Source organism: Bufo gargarizans, chromosome 3 (assembly GCF_014858855.1).
Source record: "Bufo gargarizans isolate SCDJY-AF-19 chromosome 3, ASM1485885v1, whole genome shotgun sequence".
Taxonomy (NCBI): domain Eukaryota; kingdom Metazoa; phylum Chordata; class Amphibia; order Anura; family Bufonidae; genus Bufo; species Bufo gargarizans.
In genome coordinates, this window is record NC_058082.1 from 345,349,726 (window position 1) to 345,371,690 (window position 21,965).

The window sequence follows — 21,965 nt, forward strand, 5'->3', positions numbered from 1 at the left end:
AACATAGAACATGTCCTATACTTAGCTGCAAAATGCGGACTATGGTCCCATTGAAGTCCATGGATCCACAACAAAATGAGGCTGCCACACAAAGTGCATCTAACTTTTGTGAACCTTGAAATACATACAGTTGTGTGAATGCACCCTAACATAAAAGAGAACGTGACACAAGGGGGTGGTTGGTTGATGGAGCTGTATAGTAAATCTGGTAAGCCCTTTCTGTTAAAAGTATGGTAACGGTTTCTAAAACATCTATGATCCAATTACATATTTTCAAAAGGAAACTAACTGATTTTTCTCGTGCGTGGCATTGGGGGACACAGCACCATGGGTATATGCCCAGCTGCCACTAGGAGGCTGACACTAGAAACAAAAAAGTGTTGGCTCCACCCAGGTGGGCTATACCCCTCTGCTAGAGCCAGAATAACTCAGTCTAGTTCTAGTGTCCGTAGGAGGCAGACATGACCTGCTAGCAGGTCTTTTTCTGCTAATTTTATTTTATTTTATTTTTATTTATTTTTTTATTTTTTCCTCTACAGGTAGCAGGGGTGGCTCCATCGTGTTCCACCTTAGTTGCCCCCCTGCGGGCGCGTACTCGGGTACCTTGCAGCCACCCAGTCCCCAACGTGACCTGCTTCTGCAGTGGATTCCGGCGGACCCACGGTTTCCGTGTTGAGTCCGCCGAGGGGGTGGTCATGCTGCGCCTGAATTAATCGGAGGGTGAGTATGAGCTTCAACCCCCCCCCCCCCCCCCTCTCCCTAGTATAGCTGGGCCTTCCTTTTGGGGGGGCACCTCTCCTTCACTCTCCTTCTCAGAAGCATCCTTCTGGAGCTTTTTTAATGGGGTCGGCTCCTTTAAGACGGCCGTTTTCGGCTTTCCCCCTCTCCCTACCTCTGGTGACTGTGTCCCCTCCTCTGCCTGTCCGCGGCGCTGACAGTTACTTTCTCCAGCGCTGGCGGGCAGGGGTACCGCTCTCGTCCGGCAGCGCTTTGATATTACTAGAGGCCCCGGCTTTTGCTTGGCCTAGGCCGCGGTCACGTGGGCGGGCTCCGTCTCCGCCTCCTGGGCTTCCCGGGCTTCCTCTCTTGCTCCCTCCCCTTGTGGGCGTTCCTCTGGGAGGTTCCTTTTTTTCCGCCCAATCCAGCGCCAGCGCGGGCTGCTGGGGGGGGCGTTTCTTCTTCCGAACGGCTTCTCTGTGCCTGAGCTGAGCGGTTCGCGTGCGTCGCCATCTTCTCCTGCGCTCCGGATCCTCCAGCTATCGGTTCCTGGGACACAGCACCATTGGTCGTGGTAGGCAGCCTCTGGCTGACTTCTTCTTTCCAGGTTCCACCATCCGCCATCATGTCTTCCTCTGGTCAGGCCCCCACTCCCCCCGCCGCCATTTCCACTCATTACGCCTGCTCTGTGTGTAATAGGAAGTTCCCATGCGGCCAGCCTACGTCCCTCTGTGTGCAGTGCCTCGCCCCCGGGCCCGCCCAGTCCGCTCCTGCGGCCTCTACCTTGTCGGTTCTCCCGGAATGGGCTGCTACCCTGTCCCAGGCCATAGGTAGCCTTGCTAGCCTCTCCCAATCCCTGGCGCAGTCTCTGGACAGTCTCCCTGCCCAGATTGCGGCTGCCTCTGGCAGGGCCTCTACCGCTGGTGATGCGCCTGGCGACAGTTCCCATCCTCGCTCCGGCACTCGGTCCCGCAAACGACCACGTACGGTCTCGGCTGGGTCCCACTCCTCCTCAGTTTCCCCGGATCGCTCTCCGGTTAGGTCTGAGTCCGGCGAGATTTCTTCTTCAGCCGCTTCCGCCGCTCCTGGGGACTCCTCCGCTTCAGATTCTGAATCTGAGCGGTGTTCGGCGATGTCGGCAGCCGTGCAGGATCTCATCAGGGCCGTTCGGGACGCACTCCATGTACAGGACGTCCCCTCGTCCTCCTCCCTGGAGGCAGTGTCCTTCCGCCGCTCTAAGCGGTCCACGGTGGTTTTCCCCAATCACGAGGATCTGGACGCGCTCCTTGCCAAGGAGTGGCGTCACCCTGACCTGGCGCCTTCATCTCACCAAGGCTTCTGATGTCCCTTATCCCTTCTCAGAGGATTCGGTCAATCTCTGGACGATTCCCCCTCTGGTGGATCCTCAGGTCGCTCGTCTGGCGAAGGCTACTACGCTTCCCCTGGCTGATGCGGCTTCCTTGTCGGATCCCGCTGATAAACGGGTCGACTCCTTGGCCAAGTCCGTTTTCATCGCAGCGGGCGCCGCCATCCGCCCTGCGTTTGCCGCCTCTTGGGTCGCCAAGGCATGCGCTATTTGGGCAAAGCAACTTCTCCGTGCCTTACCTGCTGACTCTGACCAGGGGGACTTGGCAGTGCTTGCCTCCCAGATCTATCAGGCTTCCAAGTTTCTTTGTGACGCCTCTATGGAATCGGCTCGCCGCTCTGGGCGTGCGGCCGCCAACTCTGTGGCTATCCGCCGCACCATCTGGCTTCGTTCCTGGGCGGCGGACTCCGCCTCCAAGAAGGCTCTTATCTCTCTTCCCTTTCTCGGTGGAAAGCTTTTTGGGAAACGCTTAGAGGAGCTCATCTCCGAGGCCACTGGAGGTAAGAGTTCTCTTCTTCCTCAGAATCAGCCTCGCCGCCGTCGTTTCCCCGGGTCGTCCTCCCGGACGCAGTCCTTTCGGTCCTTTCGGGCCCCTCCTGCCCGATCTGACAAGAAGCCTTCCAGGTCTAGTTCCTTTAAGTCCAGGCCCTCTTGGCACGCCAAGCCCAAGCCCGCTCGTCCCCAGTCCACTAAGCCTCCTTCAGCATGACTCGATCCCCGTCATGGTGGGAGGGCGCCTGCTCGTCTTTCGGGATGTTTGGCGGGCAAACGTAGAAGACGCTTGGGTTCTCGAGGTGGTCTCTTCTGGGTACAGAATCGAATTCACCGACCTTCCGCCCAGTCGTTTCTTCTTGACGTCCCCCCCCATGTCTCCCGCCCGAGCAGACAGGTTTTTTCAGGCCATTCATTCTCTGCGTGCTCTGGGGGTCATCGTTCCGGTTCCAGAGTCAGAACGTTTTCGGGGCTTCTACTCGAACCTATTCACCGTCCCCAAAAAGGACGGCTCACTCCGTCCTATCCTGGATCTGAAGGCGCTCAATCACTTTGTCCGGGTCCGTCATTTCCGCATGGAGTCCCTCCGGTCCGTGATCGCCTCTCTGGAGTTGGGCGAGTTCCTGTCGTCTATCGACATTCAGGATGCCTATCTCCACGTTCCCATCGCTCTCTCCCACCAAAGGTTCCTTCGCTTCGCGGTGGGTTCTCTTCATTTCCAATTTGTAGCCCTTCCCTTCGGTCTGGCCTCCGCACCGAGGGTTTTCACCAAGGTGTTAGCTCCCCTCGTGGCTCTTCTTCGTGCCAGAGGGGTCGCCTTGGTGCCCTACCTGGACGACCTTCTGATTCGGGCCCCGTCTCCCGAGGACAATCTGTCCAGCCTGAGCATCACCCTCTCGGCTCTTGCTCAGTTCGGGTGGCTTGTCAACCACTCCAAGTCCTCCCTTATCCCACGCCAGAGGATGCTCTTTCTGGGCATGCTCTTCGACACTCGCCTTGGGCGGGTGTTCCTTCCCCCAGAGAAGGTTTCTTCTCTTCAGGCGGGGGTGCATCTTCTCCGCAGGCCGTCCTCTCTGACCATCAGGACGTGTATGCGCGTCCTGGGGAGGATGGTGGCCTCATTCGAAGCCATTCCTTATTCCCAATTCCACTCTCGGGACCTTCAGATGTTCATCTTATCCAGGTGGGACAAGTCCCCGGAGGGTCTCGAGCGCCTTGTTCGTCTCCCTCCTCAGATTCGCCTGGATCTCTCCTGGTGGTTGCTTCCTCGGACGGTGTCCCTGGGCCGGTCCTTCCTCCCTCCCAGTTGGCGGGTGATCACGACCGATGCCAGCCTCTCGGGATGGGGAGCGGTGTTCGAGTCCCTCACGGTTCAGGGTCTGTGGTCTGTTCAGGAATCCTCCCTGCAGATCAACGTTCTCGAACTCAGGGCAATTTTCTTAGCAGTGTCGCACTGGACTTCTCGTCTGCGCGGCCTCCCGATTCGGATTCAAACTGACAATTCCACCGCCGTGGCTTATCTGAATCATCAGGGGGGCACCAGGAGCGTGATGGCCCTGCGAGAGGCCTCTCGGATCCTGCGATGGGCGGAGGACCACGTCCCCGTTCTCTCCGCCGTCCACATTCCCGGGGTCGACAATTGGGCGGCAGACTTTCTCAGTCGTCAGCTCGTCGACCCGGGCGAATGGTCTCTCCACCCGGAGGTGTTTCATCAACTGTGTCTCCGGTGGGGAGCTCCGGACGTGGATCTCTTCGCGTCTCGCCTGAATCACAGACTTCCGCGCTATGTTGCGCGGTCCAGGGATCCACAAGCTCTAGCGGTCGATGCCCTGGTTCTGCCTTGGTCTCAGTTCGACCTTCTGTATCTCTTTCCGCCCATCCCTCTTCTGCCTCGAGTGCTCAAGCGTCTCAAGGCGGCCCGGGTGCCGGCGATTCTGGTGGCTCCGGATTGGCCCCGCAGGGCGTGGTACGCAGATCTCGTGTTCCTGCTCGCCGACGTTCCATGGCGTCTTCCCCTGCGCCGCGATCTCCTTTCGCAGGGCCCTCTGTTCCACCCGAATTTACCGCAGCTTCGTTTGACGGCGTGGCTGTTGAGACCGCGGTCCTGAAGGCCCGTGGTCTCTCGGACTCTGTCGTTCAGACGATGCTTCGCGCTCGGAAGCCCCAGTCGGCCCGTATTTGCTATCGGACCTGGAGGGCGTATTTTGCTTGGTGCGAGTCCGCACGTTTTCGTCCCCTCCTTTTTTCGGTCCCTAATATTCTGGCCTTTCTTCAGGCTGGTTTTGATAAGGGGCTTCGCCTGGCTTCTCTCAGGGGGCAGATTTCTGCCCTTTCGGTCCTTTTTCAACGTTCTGTGGCCGCGCGGGCTCAGGTTAAGACTTTTCTGCAGGGTGTCGCTCGCCGAGCCCCTCCTTTTCGCCTTCCGGTGGAGCCGTGGGACCTGAATCTTGTCCTCGATGCTCTTCAGTCCTCTCCTTTTGAGCCCTTGGCAGACATCTCTCTGTCGTTTGTGTCATTTAAGGTTGCCTTCCTCGTGGCTATCACCTCTATCCGTCGGGTTTCCGAACTGGCGGCGCTTTCCTGCCGGTCGCCTTTCCTGGTGTTCCATCAGGACAAGGTCGTTTTGCGTCCCGTTCCTTCCTTTCTCCCTAAGGTTGTCACCCCGTTTCACATCAATGAGGAGATTATCCTTCCTTCCTTCTGCCCTAATCCTTCTCACCCTCGGGAGAAGTCTCTCCATTGCCTGGATGTTGTTCGGGCCCTCCGCTGGTACCTTCGCCTCACGGAACCCTTCCGTCGTTCGGATTCTCTTTTCCTGGTTCCGGCGGGTCCTCGTAAAGGTTTGCCTGCCTCCAAGGCCACCATCTCTCGCTGGGTTCGGTCGGCTGTCAAGGAGGCCTACGCCGCGAAGGGCCGTGCTCCCCCTTCCAGGTTGACCGCTCATTCGACTAGGGCAGTCGGAGCTTCCTGGGCGGTGCGTCATCAGGCTTCGGCTGCCCAGCTTTGCCGGGCCGCCACCTGGGCGTCAGTTCACACTTTTTCTAAATTTTACCACATTCATTCCCTGGCTTCTGCTGATGCCAGCCTGGGGCGTAAGGTTCTGCAGGCAGCGGTGCTTTAGGTTGCCGTCTTGGCATTCTTCTTCCCTCCCTCAGGGACTGCTTTGGGACGTCCCATGGTGCTGTGTCCCCCAATGCCACGCACGAGAAAAATGGATTTTTTGTACTCACCGTAAAATCCTTTTCTCGTAGTAGGCATTGGGGGACACAGATCCCTCCCTTTCCTTGGAGCATTTATTCTTGTTCGTGGTTCCGGCGTTTGCTTGTGGTTGTCGGGTTCCCCAGTTCAAGACTTGTTGGCACTCCGTTTCTTTTTGGTTCAGGTGTGGCGTTCCTACTGCTTTTTGTACTGACTGAGTTATTCTGGCTCTAGCAGAGGGGTATAGCCCACCTGGGTGGAGCCAACACTTTTTTGTTTCTAGTGTCAGCCTCCTAGTGGCAGCTGGGCATATACCCATGGTGCTGTGTCCCCCAATGCCTACTACGAGAAAAGGATTTTACGGTGAGTACAAAAAATCCATTTATTCTGTAGGTTCCCTTAAGGTCCCTTTACATGGTACAATGAAAAAGCTGATTCTCGCTAGATCGGTAATGAGCGTCCATAGTTGTGCTCATTAGCGATGATCTGGCAGTGTAAAGGCACTGCCGATTGCCCGATGAACAAGCGAAGCTCGTGATATTTTCAATTCTCTGCCCGTGTAAAGGGCCCTTTAGTGTCATTCCATTGTATTTATCAGGAGAGTGCTCCCTCACCAGCTATTGAAGACTTTTTACTGTGAGGAGAACAGGCGAGCTCTTGCCTCATGAATACAATAGGCGCAGTCTATGTACATGCCATTTTGGACCTTACTTATAGTCTGACAGATTTCCATTAATGATCACAAGCAACTAGTATCTTAATTGAACTTCACTTTTTATTTCAAGGTCCTCCACCGACCAACCTCTTCCAGCCTCCGCGGCGTCCTGGCTTGGGAACCCTTGGAAAGCCAATAAGGCTCCTGGCCAACCATTTCCAGGTACAAATACCAAAAATCGATGTCTACCATTATGATGTGGACATTAAACCTGAGAAAAGACCCAGGAGAGTGAACAGGTAAGGTCATTTTTAGAACTAGCTTGTTATCGTCTCCCCCCCCCCCCCCCCATCAACTACACCAACCTTTTTTATGCTGTAGCTAACATTTCCTCCCTGCCTGTAGGGAAGTGGTAGATACAATGGTGCGACACTTCAAGATGCAGATATTTGGAGACCGCCAGCCTGGATACGATGGAAAAAGAAATATGTACACTGCACATCCACTGCCAATTGGGAGAGACAGGGTGAGTTAAAAAAAAATAATTATATATATATTATAGTTTTTTTTTTTTTTTTTTTTTTTTACTTGTACTAGCATCACAATCTAGCGCCCAAAAAAGTTTAAATTTTTTTTTCAGTTTGTCACATATAAATAAATGAATAAGTTGAAAAAGGCACATATTCCAGTAAAACGCCAATGCTTTTGAATGTCCCATTCAGTAAAGACCTCCATTTTTAGCCTCTGCATCATGCTGCTGGTTCTAAGATTCTAAATACTGTATTTAATTGTGTTTGACAATCAGCATTTCATATATATATTCTCTCCCTTCTGCAGGTTGATCTGGAAGTGACTCTTCCAGGTGAGGGTAAAGACCAGACTTTCAAAGTGACCATTCAATGGGTTTCAGTAGTCAGCCTGCAGCTTCTCCTGGAGGCATTGTCTGGACACGTGAGTGAGGTTCCTGAAGACTCTGTGCAAGCTCTTGATGTTATCACCCGTCACTTGCCGTCTATGAGGTATTTTAAAAATTAATCCATGGGTTATGAGCCCTTATCAGAACTAGTGCGATAGGTATTTTTAATCCACTTTTGTTTTATTTCTGTAGGTATACCCCTGTTGGGCGTTCATTCTTTTCACCCCCTGAAGGTTACTATCATCCACTGGGTGGGGGCCGTGAAGTTTGGTTTGGATTTCACCAGTCTGTGCGTCCAGCAATGTGGAATATGATGCTGAATATTGACGGTAAGTAAAGCTTTTTTTTGTGTTAATATAATTTTTTGCTGCATCTTACCAATGTTTATTTTATTGTATGTAAACCAGTTTGCAGTTTTTGTAAGAATTAACGGGAAAATATTTTAAATGTACAAAAATCCCACAATAGTGCTCAAATCCACAATGGACTGCATGACCTCTTTATTTTTAGCTGCTTGCCAGAAACTGTGCTTTGTGGCAGAGTTAATTTTGGAATATTGGACACGCTGCTCAGTGAATGGGGTCTCTTGTAATGTTTAAGATGATGGAGAGATATAGATAGATAGATATACACACACACATCTGTAGATTTTCTTCATATGTCAAAGCGTGTGTAAATAACTTGCTATCTGTGCGTATTAAGTTGAGCCCTCAACTCAAGGACCTGATTTCCATGTCCTACATTACTTCAGGCACTGGCTCAAATAAATGACAGAACCCTCTTGGAAGTGTCAGCATCACAACAGAGTACAACATCTAGATTTATTGACCTAAAACCTTCTTAAAATACTTCACGTCATGTGAATCTTAACATTGCATAAATTAAATACCTAAAGGGATTCTCTGGCCTTTTGGGCTGCTCCCAGTGAAGTGGATGAGAGCAGCTCTGCAGTACCAGATCTATACATTACTACTGTGTAGTACTGCAGAACAGCTCATCAGTTGGGGTGGCAGGAGTCGGACCTTTCTGTATCCCATAAATCTGTTGCAACTTGAGTATGACCAAATATCGACATGGATCCCTAGCCAGTTACATAAGATAAATATCTTGGTCCTGAAATCCCATGCGTTTGCCATCTTATCAAACCTTGGCAAATGTTCAGCACTTTACTCTGTCCTGGCCTGCCTCAATAGATAGTACTGTGCATGCGCAGTGTCTTGAAGCACAGGTGTGGGACTTCAGGTTCATGTGCAAGGACAGTGGGGAAGCTTGAACCTCTACAGCCACCATGATGTACCAGTAGGTCATGGTGGCTGAGGTAATCTATGGAGCGGTTTGCTGCAGTGAGCCCGCTCCATAAGTGGCTGGTGCTGGCTGTATAATACCGCAGTCACTGGGCCGCATTGACTGGGAACGGTGATCATGCCTAACCCAGTCATTTAATCCCTCAGATGCCACAATCCACACAGATCATGGCATCTGTGAGGTAAGGCAGAGGGATGCGGCTAACTCTTTCTTATCGGAACCCCCACAGTGAAATTGCATGGCTCAGATCAGGTTAACATGGCAGGCAGGACGCTTCTGAAGACTGAAGCACCGCTCAGCAGGGAGCGCGTCTATATCAGATTTCTTTTTATTTTTTTTATTTTTTTCTTCCCCTAATGGATCTCTATTAGGGTGAATGCGACAAGGATAATAAAAAATAAAAAATAAAATCCTGTGTGGTGAAAGCTGTAACGAAAAAACCCCACATGATTATGATTCACTGTTTTGGTCACCTTTCCTCTCCCCCTCAAAAAAATTAAAATAGTGATCAAAATGTATCCCAAAAATAGTACCAATAACTACAGTTCGTCCTGCAAAAAACACGCCCTCCTATAGCCCTGTGCACGGAAATATAACATTGTCAGAAAATGGCAAAGCAAATAGTTATATTATATATATTTTTTTTATGCTACTTAAAAAAAGTTCGGTATCGTCGTATTCAGCAGCAGAATAAAGATGTTGTCCTTTTTTAGCACACACTGAACTCCATGATGTCAAAACCTTCATGGAATTTTCTCAATTTGACCCAACAAGTAATTTTCTAATTATAAATATGGTAAATTAGGGTTTCATCGGCTATCAAATTATCGATACCCAATCGATGCTTTTGTACCGGTATCTATTATACAGGGATTAGCCCTTAAGCAATACTAGGCTGCGCATTATCAGAACATAGCACGTGCTGCTCTCAGCTTGCACCATGTTCCCTCTCCCCACTGCGCCGCTGCCACCAGAGACAGGGGAGGGGCTGTGTGACCGCACCTGAGGGGTTAAGTCCCGCTGGTCACAGCTCCCTGTCAGAGGTCAGGTGCCAGCCATGTGATTCTGCCACAGACACCCGCCTCCTGTATTTGTATTAAAACGTTATCTTTTGACGCAGTGCGCCCCCCCCCCCCCCCAACCCCCCTCCAGTATTAAATCATTGGTGGCAGTGGCCACAGGGTCCCCCCCCTAACTTGGCGGTGAAGTGGCAGTTCCGATAGGAGCCCCAGCAGTGTAATCGCGGGGCTCCGTTCAAAAGTTATGGGGAGGAAAATGCAAAACTAAAAATGGGCCCCATACTTGGAGGACCTGTCATGGGTGAGGTTTTTGTTTGTTTTTCTCCCTGGCTGTGATGCTCTGCGCTGCGATTGGACCGTGCTACAGCCAGGGAGAAGGAGATGCCCATTGAGAAACAGGGCAGTCTCCTCCCTGTACCGATGCTATTCATTAGCATACCAGCCGGGAAAACTGCAGGGGGCACAGCAGGTTAACGGAGCAGCACCCAGATAAACTAGCAAGCAATATTACATCCATGCACAGTGCCCTACATATCCTGCTAGTTATTTCATAATGTCTAGACCTATAAAAGGTCCTCTTTAAGGGGTTAAGTTACAGATGGAGGCACTAGGAGGGAAGGCAGCTGAGCGATGGTACACAGGTTGGCTCTGGCCTATTCTAGGTGAACTGAATGACTAATTTCCATATGCATTAAAAGATGACTTTCTCCTTTTTGGTATCAAAAGCTGTGCGTACAATAGGAGGCATCCCTACCGGGCATTGTGGGTAGTTTAAAAGGGTTGGCTGGGCTATACAGATGTTGATGACTTGTTCTTAGAATAGGTCATCAATATCGGATTGCAGGTATCGGACTTTGGCACCTCAACGTTCAGCTCCTTAAAAGGACTGCACCGATCACAGCTTCCTCTTCCATTCACATAGTTGTAAGTACAACTTGCCCGTAAAAAACATTACGTATAATCAAGGGGTAAACTGGATCATTCCAAATGTAGAGGAATTGTTTTTATTCAATTAAAAAAAATTTCTGACAGTTTTATAGGTTTTCATGCAGTAAAACCGACTCTCTCAAACAGTACAAATATGATAACACATTTACATAGTTATTTCAATACGGACAAAAACTTAAGCCCCAAAAAATGTTCTTTTCCATATTCTCCTCCATAACCTTTAGAGATATGTCTACGGAGCTGTCAGGGCTTTTTGTGCGGTGCAATCTGTAGTTTTTATTGATACCAGTGTATATAACCATTTGATCACTTTATATTAAACTTTCACAATATTAATGTGTTTTATTTATATTTTTTGTGGTGCAGCAATGGCAATGATTTTTTTTTTTTTTTAATTATGGGGAAATTGGATGATCGAAATGTTTTGATATTAAAAAGATATGTACAAATTACGATCATCTTCTTTCCCCATATCTTTTTAATTCAAAACTTTTTTCACTTTTTGTCACCCTAGGTGATGATAGGAAGCAGGTATTTGATTTCTCCCATGCATTGGAAATGAATTGCCATTCCAAATTATTGCAGATTTGCTGTGTTCTTATAAAGCCTTGCTACCTGCAGTGTTCCATAGGAACTACATCTGCAGTAGCATGGGGTATTGTCAGAGTGCCAGGCTATCTCGGAGGAATGCCTCCCCCAATTGCCGTAAGGGGAAGCTGTTCAATACCTGGAAGCACAGCCCGGGTAAAGTTGCCTCAGATGCTGTGGTCAATTGTGAGAGGTAAAATGTATGCGAATCGGCATTATCGCAAACATTATCCTTGGGTGTCTGCTTTTTAAAATGGCAGAAACCAAGAGAAGTGCAGCAGGTGCCATCTTTAAAGAGCGGACCTCTGCTGTACATGTACTGTAGTGGTCACGAAGGGGTTGAACATATCAGTTGCCTTTCATATTTAATGTGTTTTTTTTTTTGTCAGTTTCCGCAACTGCTTTTTATCGTGCTCAGCCGGTCATTGAGTTCATGTGTGAAGTTCTTGATGTTCAGAACATTAACGAACAGACCAAGCCTCTGACAGACTCCCAGCGTGTGAAATTCACCAAAGAAATAAGAGGTCAGTCATAGAATTTTTCCCGAATTCTTTCCGCTCCTCCAGTGTTTGCTTTAATGGTTACTATTTTTAATATCACATGCTTGCTCTTTAGGTCTAAAAGTGGAGGTCACACATTGTGGGCAGATGAAGAGAAAATATAGAGTGTGTAACGTTACCAGAAGACCAGCAAGTCATCAGACGTGAGTTTTGATATTCTTTAATTTCCATTAAACATTTTGTGAAGCTGAATTCATAATGACGGGTCATCTGGAATAGTTTAAATTAAAGGGTTTCTGCAGTTTCCTCTGGATAGATCATCAGCATCTGATTGGCGGGGGTCCGACACCCAGGACCCCTGCCGATCAGCTGTTTTGAGAAGGCGCTGGCAGTAGCGCCACAGCCTTCTCGTTGTTGACCGCAGGCCCAGTGACGTCACGACTAGTATCAACCGGCCTGGGCGCAGCTAAGCTCCATTCAAGCGAACAGAGCTTAGCCCCGCCCAGGTCATTGATACTAATCGTGACGTCACTAAGCCTGCGATAAACTGCGAGCAGGCCGCAGTGCTACTGCCAGCGCTGCTGCCTTCTCAAACACCTGGTTGGCAGGGGTCCCGGGTGTCGGACCCCTGCCGATCAGATGCTGATCTGTCCAGAGGATAGATCATCAGTTAAAAAAAAAAATGCAGAACCTCTTAAGTTTTTTGTTTTACAATAATGGGCGTTTTAATTTTTTTTTAAGTGGTATGATAACATTTTTTAAAGCTTATCTAAAAAAAGATTTGCTTTTCAGTCACAAATCTTAAAATAGAGGCATTTGTAGACGGGAACCTCTTGCTGAGAGCATGTAATAGCGCAAGAGCTGAGTAATTGAATTTATAGTTTGTAGGTAAAGATTCAGTGAAACTTGTATCATTTCATGTTAGTCCCTGATCTTTCTATGGTTAAGGGTCTGATGGGTGTCCTGTTAGCAAAGGCTGGCTGTTACTGTATTACCATGCACACATGATGTTGTCAATCACTAAGAATGATCGTCCACTGGACTCCTAAACATAGAAAGATCAAAACTATGTAAGTGTGCTCGGCCTCTTCTGCTCTGCCATGTTATCCACAGTCCACATACAATGGACAGGTTCCTTTTTAAAGTCACTTGACTAGGACAGAGTTGTCCCATTAAAGTGAATTGGGATGGTGCCGCTGCATTGATGGTGAGCAGGTAAGTAGAGAGATGAACACTGCTTGTACGAGCTCTTCATTCTTAAACTACTGATCTGTGAGGGCGCCGAACCCCCGCCAATCTAATATTGATGGCCTATCGTGAGGATAGTTCATCAGTATAGCAAAAGCAGATAACCTCTTTAACCCCTTAATGACCAGGCCATTTTACACCTTCGTGACCAGGCTCATTCATGTATGACATGTATCACTTTCTGTGGTAATGACTATCCAAGCCATTCTAAGATCATTTTCTCGTGACACATTGTACTTCATGACAGTGGTAAATTTGAGTCAATAGATTTCACCTTTATTTATGAAACGGTCCCAAATTTGGAAAAATTCTACTTTGTCTACTTTATGTTGGCATCATTTTCTAAATGTCATTTTATTTAGGACATTAGAAGGCTTAGAATTTTAGAAGCAATTAAATTTTTTAAGCCTTTCCAAAACCCACTTAAGGACCAGTTCAGGTCTGAAGTAACTTTGTGGACCTTGCATAGTGGAAATCCCCCATAAATGACCCCATTGTAGAAACTACACCCCTCAAGTTACTCAAAACTGATTATACAAACTTTGACCCTTTAGGTGTTCCACAAGAATTAAAGGAAAATGAAGATGAAATTTCTAAATTTCACTTTTTTGGCATATTTTCTATTTTAATCAAATTTTTTTTCCTGTTACACATCGAGGGATAACAGCCCAAAAAAATTTATAACCCTGATTCTGCAGCTTACAGAAATACCCCACATGTGGTCATGAACTTATGTAAGGGCACATGGCAGGGCACAGAAGAAAAGGAGCACCATATGGTTTTTGGAAGGCACATTTTGCTGAACTGGTTTTTAGATGCCATGCCCCATTTGAAGCTCCCCTGATGCACCCTTACAGTAAACTCCCAAAAATTGACACCATTTTGAAAACTACGGGATAAGGTGACAGTTTTATTAGTACTATTTTGGGGTACATATCATTTTTAATCACTCTATTGTTTTTTGTGAGGCAAGGTAACCAAAGAATGGATGTTTGATGTGGCGATAGCAAACATGTTTAGGGTATTTTATTTTAAGTTTTACCCAATTCTAAATGTGCGTATATGGGAAAATGTAAAAAATATAAAAATATTTAACTTTTTTACTCAGACCCACTTGGTTCTTGAAGAGGCAGTGGGTCTGATGGCTCTACAATACACTGCAGTACACTCTATAGTGTACTGCAGCATATTTTAATTCACAGTAAGCCTGATCAGGCTCCTGCCTGTGTAAGGAGTCCGTTTGCCATGGTAACCATCGGAATGCTGCCACAGCAGAGGGAGGGGGGAGGAGGGAGCTCCAGCACCGATGTTGGCAGTATGTTGCAGCTGACAATCTACCGCTCGACGATCCTGAAAAAATGTGGGGGAGCGGTGTGGCGTCGTCCCCTCATTATTACCTGGTCCCGCTCGGCCATCCTGAGGGGGGGAGCGATCAGGGCCCAGTGAACACGGCAGCGCAGCCCCGATCTCCTCGACACTCAGAGATTAAAGCTGCGCTGCTGAACAATGCGATTGGTCAGTCAAATCTGACTGACCAATCGCAGCAATCCAAAAGCAGGGACCTCTGTGATTGGTCCCCTGCCAGGTGCCCGGACAGCTCAGCTGTCCATAGCACCCATTTAGATGCCAGTGTTACCGCAAGGGTAACATTTCGATCTCATGATGTACTGTGCACTTCATGATGCGGTAACTAACACCACATCATGACGTACATAGTAAGTCATTAGTCACTAAGGTGTTGATTGAGTATACTGAATATTATCAAATAAAACTTTTTAAAAAGTGCCAAGCTAACCTGTAGCCTTACTCCAGTGGTTAAAAAACAATCTGGAGTTATAATCTATAGACTAAAGGGTTTTGTTTTGAAGGTGTGCCAAAATGAGCAAACTGCATGCAAATTAGGAGCACGTAGAGTCAAGTAAAACTGACTTCAAAAATTCTCTTCATAATTCCCCCGTTGTTCTTTCCCTTGAAGTTTTCCTTTGCAGTTAGAGAATGGCCAAGCAATGGAGTGTACAGTGGCTCAATACTTCAAGCAAAAATACAGTTTGCAGTTAAAATATCCTCATTTACCTTGTCTGCAAGTGGGTCAAGAGCAGAAACACACCTATCTACCCCTTGAGGTAAGTGCTTGAATTGAAACTAGAAATCATTCAGGTGAGTTATATTAGCTAATGGGATTGAAAATGGTGATTAGGAATGAGTGACTAGACTTCTGATGCTTCATCCATAGTCTATTCACATAAAACTTTGTTGCATTGGTTCCGATGAGCTGAAGTTGTTACTTCACGAAGTCTTGTGAGACTTCATATAATTACTTTGTAAATTACTGTAAAAACCCTTAATACCGAACTCTGGTTTGGTTCCAAATTGTACCTTGGAACTGAACCAGAGTTTGGTATCAAGGTTTTTTACAGTAATTCGGTTACTACATAGTCTTGCAGAGTAATAACTTTGGCTCATCAGAGCCAATGCATTCTAATACTGTACAGAGCACCTGCTCCGTACAGTATTACAACGAAGTGTGCGAATCTAAGCCTATTTCCGTCCCTAGTTATGATGCTGTACTCTTCATGTCGCCCCTTTCTCCCACTTTTCTGTGACTAGCTCTAGGACAGCTTGCTTAAACAGGAGCCTGCCTCTGTGTCCCGTCTGCAATAGCAGGGAATAATTTGTCCTAGGTCTTGATGCCTCATGCACATGACTATGTTCAGCCCACATCTGAAAAAAATAAATAAAAATCAGATACGGACTTGTTCATTTTTAATGGGGCTGTAGAAACAGTACTCGGTGTGCTGTCCACATCTGTGTGTCTATTTGACACCCCGCAAAAAAGATAGAAAATGTAATGTTCTCTTTGTGGACAAAACAGGACATTGCTACAGGAGTAAATAGTCGGCATGCATAAGTCTAGGATCCGTGATTTACGGTCGTGTGCATAGGCCTTAGTCGTATATAGCAGTTCTTAAACGACTAATAGTTGTTTGTTAATATTTTTCAGGTCTGTAACATTGTGGCTGGACAACGATGCATCAAGAAGCTGACTGATAACCAGACTTCCACTATGATAAAGGCAACTGCCAGGTCGGCCCCAGACAGGCAGGAAGAGATCAGCAGGCTGGTGAGTGCTTCTGTAGTTATACAAGTTTGCAGTTTTTATTAAAAGGGTTATCCCATGAAAATTATAAATCACTTTTCCACAGGATGGTTGATGCCCGCCCCATGGTCAAGAGAAAGTGGGGTCCTCGAGTTTCCTCTCTGAATGGAGCGGTAGTGTGCATGTTGATTCACTGCTGCATTCACTTCTATGGGACTGACGGACAGCGCTTTGTCAGTCCCATAGAAGTGAATGGAGCAGTGGACCAACATGTGCACTACTGCTGCATTCAGAGAGACTTGAGGACCCCAAGTTCTCTGGATCGTGGGGGCTCCTAGCAGTCAGACCGTCACAATATGTTTATCACCTGTCTTGTAGGTAGATTCGTTTTCATGGGATAACCCCCTTAATGATTCCAATATTTGAGTTGGTCCAACTATGACAAATTATGATGGCTTGATGACTGGGTCAGAGATGAGGGCTACAGATAAAGCGATCAGTGAAGATTTTACAGAAGACTGAACAGCCTGCAGAGTCACTGAGACCTAAGGCTGCGTTCACAGCTGAGGTTTTTACTGCGCGTTCCTACGCGCTGTAAAATGCTCAACAGGCAAGAACCAATGATTCCCTATGGGAATGGTTCTCACCTGAGCATTTTACAGCGCGTACGATTGCGCTGAAAAACGCCCGACGCCCCAAGAAGTACATGAGCTTCTTTGGGGCGTCTTGTCGCGCATTCCTGTACATAGACTTAAGCGGGAATGTGCGACAATGGGCGTTCGCTTGTCTCTGTATGCGCGATTGCAAACGCCCATACAATTGCGCATACAGAGCACTCCATCGTGAACGCTCGGGTTTGAAAGTGTAAAGCCTAAGATATGTATAATGCAGTGATAAAAATGCTGCTCCTCCATTCTGTATTGGGCTGCCGGAGATAGTGGAGTATAGAGCTTGGTGATCTTCAGCAGACCGATTGAGAATCAATAGAGCGGCTATGTGCATGCCTGACTTTCTGATCCATTCAGACAAGGGAGTGGGATACTTATTCTTGTGACCACCGGGGTTGAGTTATCAGAGGGGGATGATCATAGGGAGGGGCTGGGGGGCGGATGAGGGGCTGGCTGCCATGGTACACTCCCTGCTGTTGTGTGCACAAAGCACAGGGCAGCAGGGAGAGTGTAAAGTCCTATTTACCCTAATAGAGCTCTATTAGGGTGATTATGACAAGGGTTCTAGCCCTTAAGGAGGCTAATGGTTATTAAATAAAAAGTTTAACCCCCCCCCCATATAGAAAACAATATATCGCACATGCTTAAAATGATATCGCAATATAGATTTTAGGCCATATTGCCCACCACAACCCAGCCCCACCAGGGCACCATTCCACTTAACTGCTGCTCCCTGATCAGAACTGGGGTCTTCTTCCTTTTTCAGGAACCTGCCATCTATTTAGTAGATATGCTCTACTGGGTGTCTTTTTGGGGAGGGCTTTAACGTACTCTGTCCCTACTTTACTTTAAAGTTTCTTTGCAATGGACATGGTAATTCTCAGGCTTAGCCTGTTTGGTTTCTACCCATGGACATGTGCCTGTGGGGCAGCTTTTTGGCTCTGTCTTCCTAAAGTGTGTTTAGAGTTCTGCGCATCCTCTGCCTAGATCTCTTAATCGCCCAGCCTTCTCCAGCAGCTCTCGGGCATCAGACTGCTTTCCTTCTGAGTTTCCCTATTTACATTAGTTGATGCATTTCGGTTACTGGCTAAACAGCTTTTCTGGAAGGGCTACAGCCCTTTGTTCCCACCCTCTGGTACTGGTTTGGAATATCCCACTGTCTCCCATGTCACGAGCGAGGAAACAATGTTTTTGACTCTCCTGTAAAATCCTTTTTCTTGCTAAGTCAATCAGGGACACTGCTTCCTTTAAGTAGTTTTGCTGGTTTATAAGGCTACTTTCACACTTGCCGAAACATGGATCCGACAGGGAGATCAGCCTGCCGGATCCGTCCTGCCGCAAGTGTGAAAGTAGCCTAAGATGGGTACCACTGTGTGTGGTTATGACCAATCTGAACTTTTTCTCTCCTTTTTTGTGATTTTATCTTTGGTTGTCTTCTCCTGGCTGCTCCTACTTGGGCTCAAGCTGAGGAGCTCAGTGCCTGCAGAAGGTGTATGTCTGTCTGGTAGAGGGCCACAGCAATGCTCACTGTCTCTGGTGTTCCCCAATGAACATAGTGAGATGGGTTTTCCATAATTTTTTATTTTTTTTTGAGTGTCAGTCTCATCTGTCTTGTGTATATCAAACTTGGTAGGTTTTTTAATTTGCGCTCAAGGAAATGTTTGTGCATGAGTTCCCAAGCTAGCAATGAAAACGTTCAGGAGCTGCACAGACTGACGTGTTGTCCAAAATGATAGAACGTTAGTGCTGAAAATTGTTTTATGTGATTTTTATCATTTTATTCCTACAGGTGAAGAGTAATAGCATGGTGGGAGGACCAGACCCGTATCTGAAAGAGTTTGGCATAGTTGTGCATAATGAAATGACAGAGCTCACTGGCAGGGTGCTTCCAGCTCCCATGCTTCAGTATGGTGGCCGGGTAAGAATTTTCATTACTTTATAGGGAATCTTTCACGCATTAAATTTTAGTTTATCAGATTTAAAGGGGTTGTCCAGGTTCAGAGCTGAACCTGGACATACCTCCATTTTCACCCCAGCATCCCCCCTGACATGAGCATCGGAGCAGTTCATGCTCCGATGCTCTCCTTTGCCCTGCGCTAAATCGCGCAGGGCAAAGGCATTTTTCTGAGTTCCGGTGACGTACCGGGGCTCTCTATGGGGCTGACAGGAACCCCGGTGACGTCACCGGCACTGATGGGCGGGATTTGGCTCTGCCCTAGCCAGTAAAACGGCTAGGGCAGAGCTAAAGCCCGCCCCTCAGAGCCGGTGAAGTCACCGAACACACTGCTGGGCAGAAGTTACCGCCTGGCAGTGTGTTATTGTAAACACAAGAGCCTGTGCCCTGCGCGATCTAGCGCAGGGCACGGGAGCGCATCGGAGCATGAGATGCTCCGATGCCAGGCTCAGGAGGGCTGCCGGGGTGAAAATAATAATACAGAGAGCAGGAGTGACAAGGGAGATGCATACAGAGCCTTCTCTATGTATACAGTGTTGCTATCTAGCCTTATCTAGGCCTCTAGCAAAGCAATAGAGCTGACAAAATGGTGGATGATGGGATAATTCTGCTCCTCCACTTGTCAGCTTTGTTGTATAGACTGGGAGAGAACAGGAACCTGGAAGCACCAGTTTGACTTCCCTTGTGGCCAGTGTGAAAACTGGATATTTCAAGATCTTCGTAAAAATTAATAAAAATACGTCACCCAAAATGTAAAAAATGTTGAGTAAAAAAAAACCTAAATTAGTGTTTTTTTGTTAATGCATTCTATTCAGCCACATAGGTTTTGTCTAGACTAAAGAACCAAATGTCCTGCGTGATGTTAACGGGAAATGTTTGGTTGCTTCAACATTTGCACGCTGATACCTGCTTTTGTTTTTTTTTTCTCCAGAATAAAACTGTGGCTACTCCAAACCAGGGTGTCTGGGACATGAGAGGGAAGCAGTTCTATGCTGGCATTGAAATCAAGGTTTGGGCCGTTGCTTGCTTTGCACCTCAGAAACAATGCAGAGAGGACTTGTTAAAGTGAGTTTGAGCTTATCCTGTTAATATTGACAAGTAGTGCAGGCAACATTGCTTGATTTCATTTGCAGCTTTTGTTTGTTCTATTTAACAATGGTGGGCCAAGTGTCGGAGAAGTGAAATTCTGTTTCCTTGGGTAGTTTGCAGTTGTTGATGTATTTGGCTCTTTTCCTCTGCCTGGAGCTTATGGGCTCTGAACCCCTGTCAGAAAAAGACCATATGCGCTCAACACCTAGCAGACCAATTACAGTATAGTCAGTTCTCAGCATTTACCATGTGTGGTTTGTTCTGCTAGATAAGTGCAGAACCCGGATTTACACCAACATGAAATGGCATTGGGAAAAAATTACTTTTCCACTACATTCTGAAGAATTAAAGGAATTGTGGGTATTTTACCTAATCTGTAGTTGATACAAACATGTGGAAGGATGGTCTTTTAGGTGGTACTTGCCCATCCCTTGCTCATCCGATGTCGCCGTCTGCTGCACTGATACAGGCTGTTCTGCATGGGTCCTGATGGAATGTGTCCTGGACCTGGGCAGAAGAGCCCACACCCAGTTCCTGTGCCACTGCGGCATCATTGGAGGAAGAGGTGGGTAATATCTTGAAAGAAATAAACTTCCACAGGTTAGTATCACATAAAGATTATCCGACATGCCCAGCGAACCCCTTTAACATCGAATGGCTAAATAAGTAGTGATTTCCGACTTTACTTAATTTGCCCACCACTAGGAATTGTGATAAAATGACAAGGAGGCATGCTCACTAGTTTAATCCCTGCTGCTAGGGATTAATCCTCTTCTACCCCAGGCCAGTTTTCACCATCCCGCCCAGGCCATTTTTTTGTAAATCTGACATGTCACTTTATGTGGTAATAACTTTGGAACACTTTTACTTATCCAAGGCATTCTGAGATTGCTTTCTCGTGACATGTTGTACTTCCTGACGGTCATATATTTGAAAACTTAGAGCAGCCGGCACTTAATATTCATACGCGGTGCACATGTCAGGGACAGCGTCCAGCAAACCAGAAGAAGGGAACGGCACTCTCTGAAATGGATACTACTTATTATTTATTGCCACATAAAGGAACAAGTAAGTGATGCATTTGACTTATCGAGTCTTTGACACTTAGGCCTCATGCACACGGCAGTGTTCAACAGCCGAGAGCAGTTTGTTGTAACCTGGCTGGGATTCCTGCTGACAGCAGGCGCGCACGGCGTCATTGGTTGCTATGACGCCGTGCACTTCATGCCTCCGCTGCACTACAGTAATGCACTCGTATGATCTATAAGAGTGTATTACTGTAGTGCAGCGGCGGCATGAAGCGCACGGTGTCATAGCAACCAATGGCGCCGTGCGCGCCTGCTGTCGGCAGGAATCCCGGCCGGGTTACCACAGACCGCTCTTGGCCGTGTGCATGAGGCCTTACTTGTTCCTTCATGTGGCAATAAATAAATAATATTATCAATTTCAGTGAGTGCCAGTCATACATTTTAGTCAGTATATTTCACCTTCCCAAATTTACCAAAAATCTTGAAAAATTAACAATTTTCCAAATTTAGGTTTCTCTGCCTTTTTACAACAGTGATACCTCAAATATTTATTACTTAACATTCCCCATATGTGTACTTTATGTTGGCGTTTTGTAAATGTAATTTTATTTTTTTAGGACGTTAGAAGGCTTACAATTTTAGAAGAAATTCTTAAAATTTTTAAGAATTTCCAAAACCTACTTAAGGACCAGTTCAGGTATGAAGTCACTGTGGGGCTTACATAGTGAAAACCCTCCATAAATGACCCCATTGTAGAAACTGGACCCCCTCACGTTACTCAAACTGATTTCACAAACTTTAACTCTTTAGGTATTACTCAAGAATTAAAGGAAATGGAGATGAAATTTCAAAATTTCACTTTTTTGGCAGATTTTCCTTTTTTCTTTTAACAGGGTTAACAGCTAAACAAAACTCAATATTTATTACCCTTATTCTGCGGTTTTCAGAAACGCCCCACATGTGGTCGTAAACTGATGTAAGGGCACACAGCAGGGTGCAGGAGAAATGGAGTACCATCTGGAAGGCAGATTTTGCTGGACTGGTTTTTAGATGCCATGTCCCATTTGAAGCCTCCCTGATGCACTCCTAGAGTAGAAACTCCTCAAAAGTGACCCCATTTTGGAAACTACGGGATAAGGTGCCAGTTTTATTGGTACTATTTTGGAGTACATATGAT

The 21,965-nt window shown here is 47.1% G+C and overlaps 1 protein-coding gene across 1 annotated transcript in view; it reads left to right on the forward strand.

Annotated features, from left to right (window-relative positions):
- AGO4 (argonaute RISC component 4) overlaps positions 1-21,965 on the forward strand; it is a 78,098-nt gene that overhangs the window by 16,337 nt on the left and 39,796 nt on the right. Inside the window, exons 2-11 of the mRNA XM_044287641.1 lie at positions 6,559-6,727; positions 6,834-6,954; positions 7,266-7,447; positions 7,537-7,673; positions 11,594-11,728; positions 11,820-11,907; positions 14,928-15,075; positions 15,954-16,073; positions 18,507-18,635; positions 19,603-19,736. Of these exons, the coding sequence (XP_044143576.1) occupies positions 6,559-6,727; positions 6,834-6,954; positions 7,266-7,447; positions 7,537-7,673; positions 11,594-11,728; positions 11,820-11,907; positions 14,928-15,075; positions 15,954-16,073; positions 18,507-18,635; positions 19,603-19,736 (1,363 nt within the window). The remainder of the gene's footprint in view (positions 1-6,558; positions 6,728-6,833; positions 6,955-7,265; positions 7,448-7,536; positions 7,674-11,593; positions 11,729-11,819; positions 11,908-14,927; positions 15,076-15,953; positions 16,074-18,506; positions 18,636-19,602; positions 19,737-21,965) is intronic.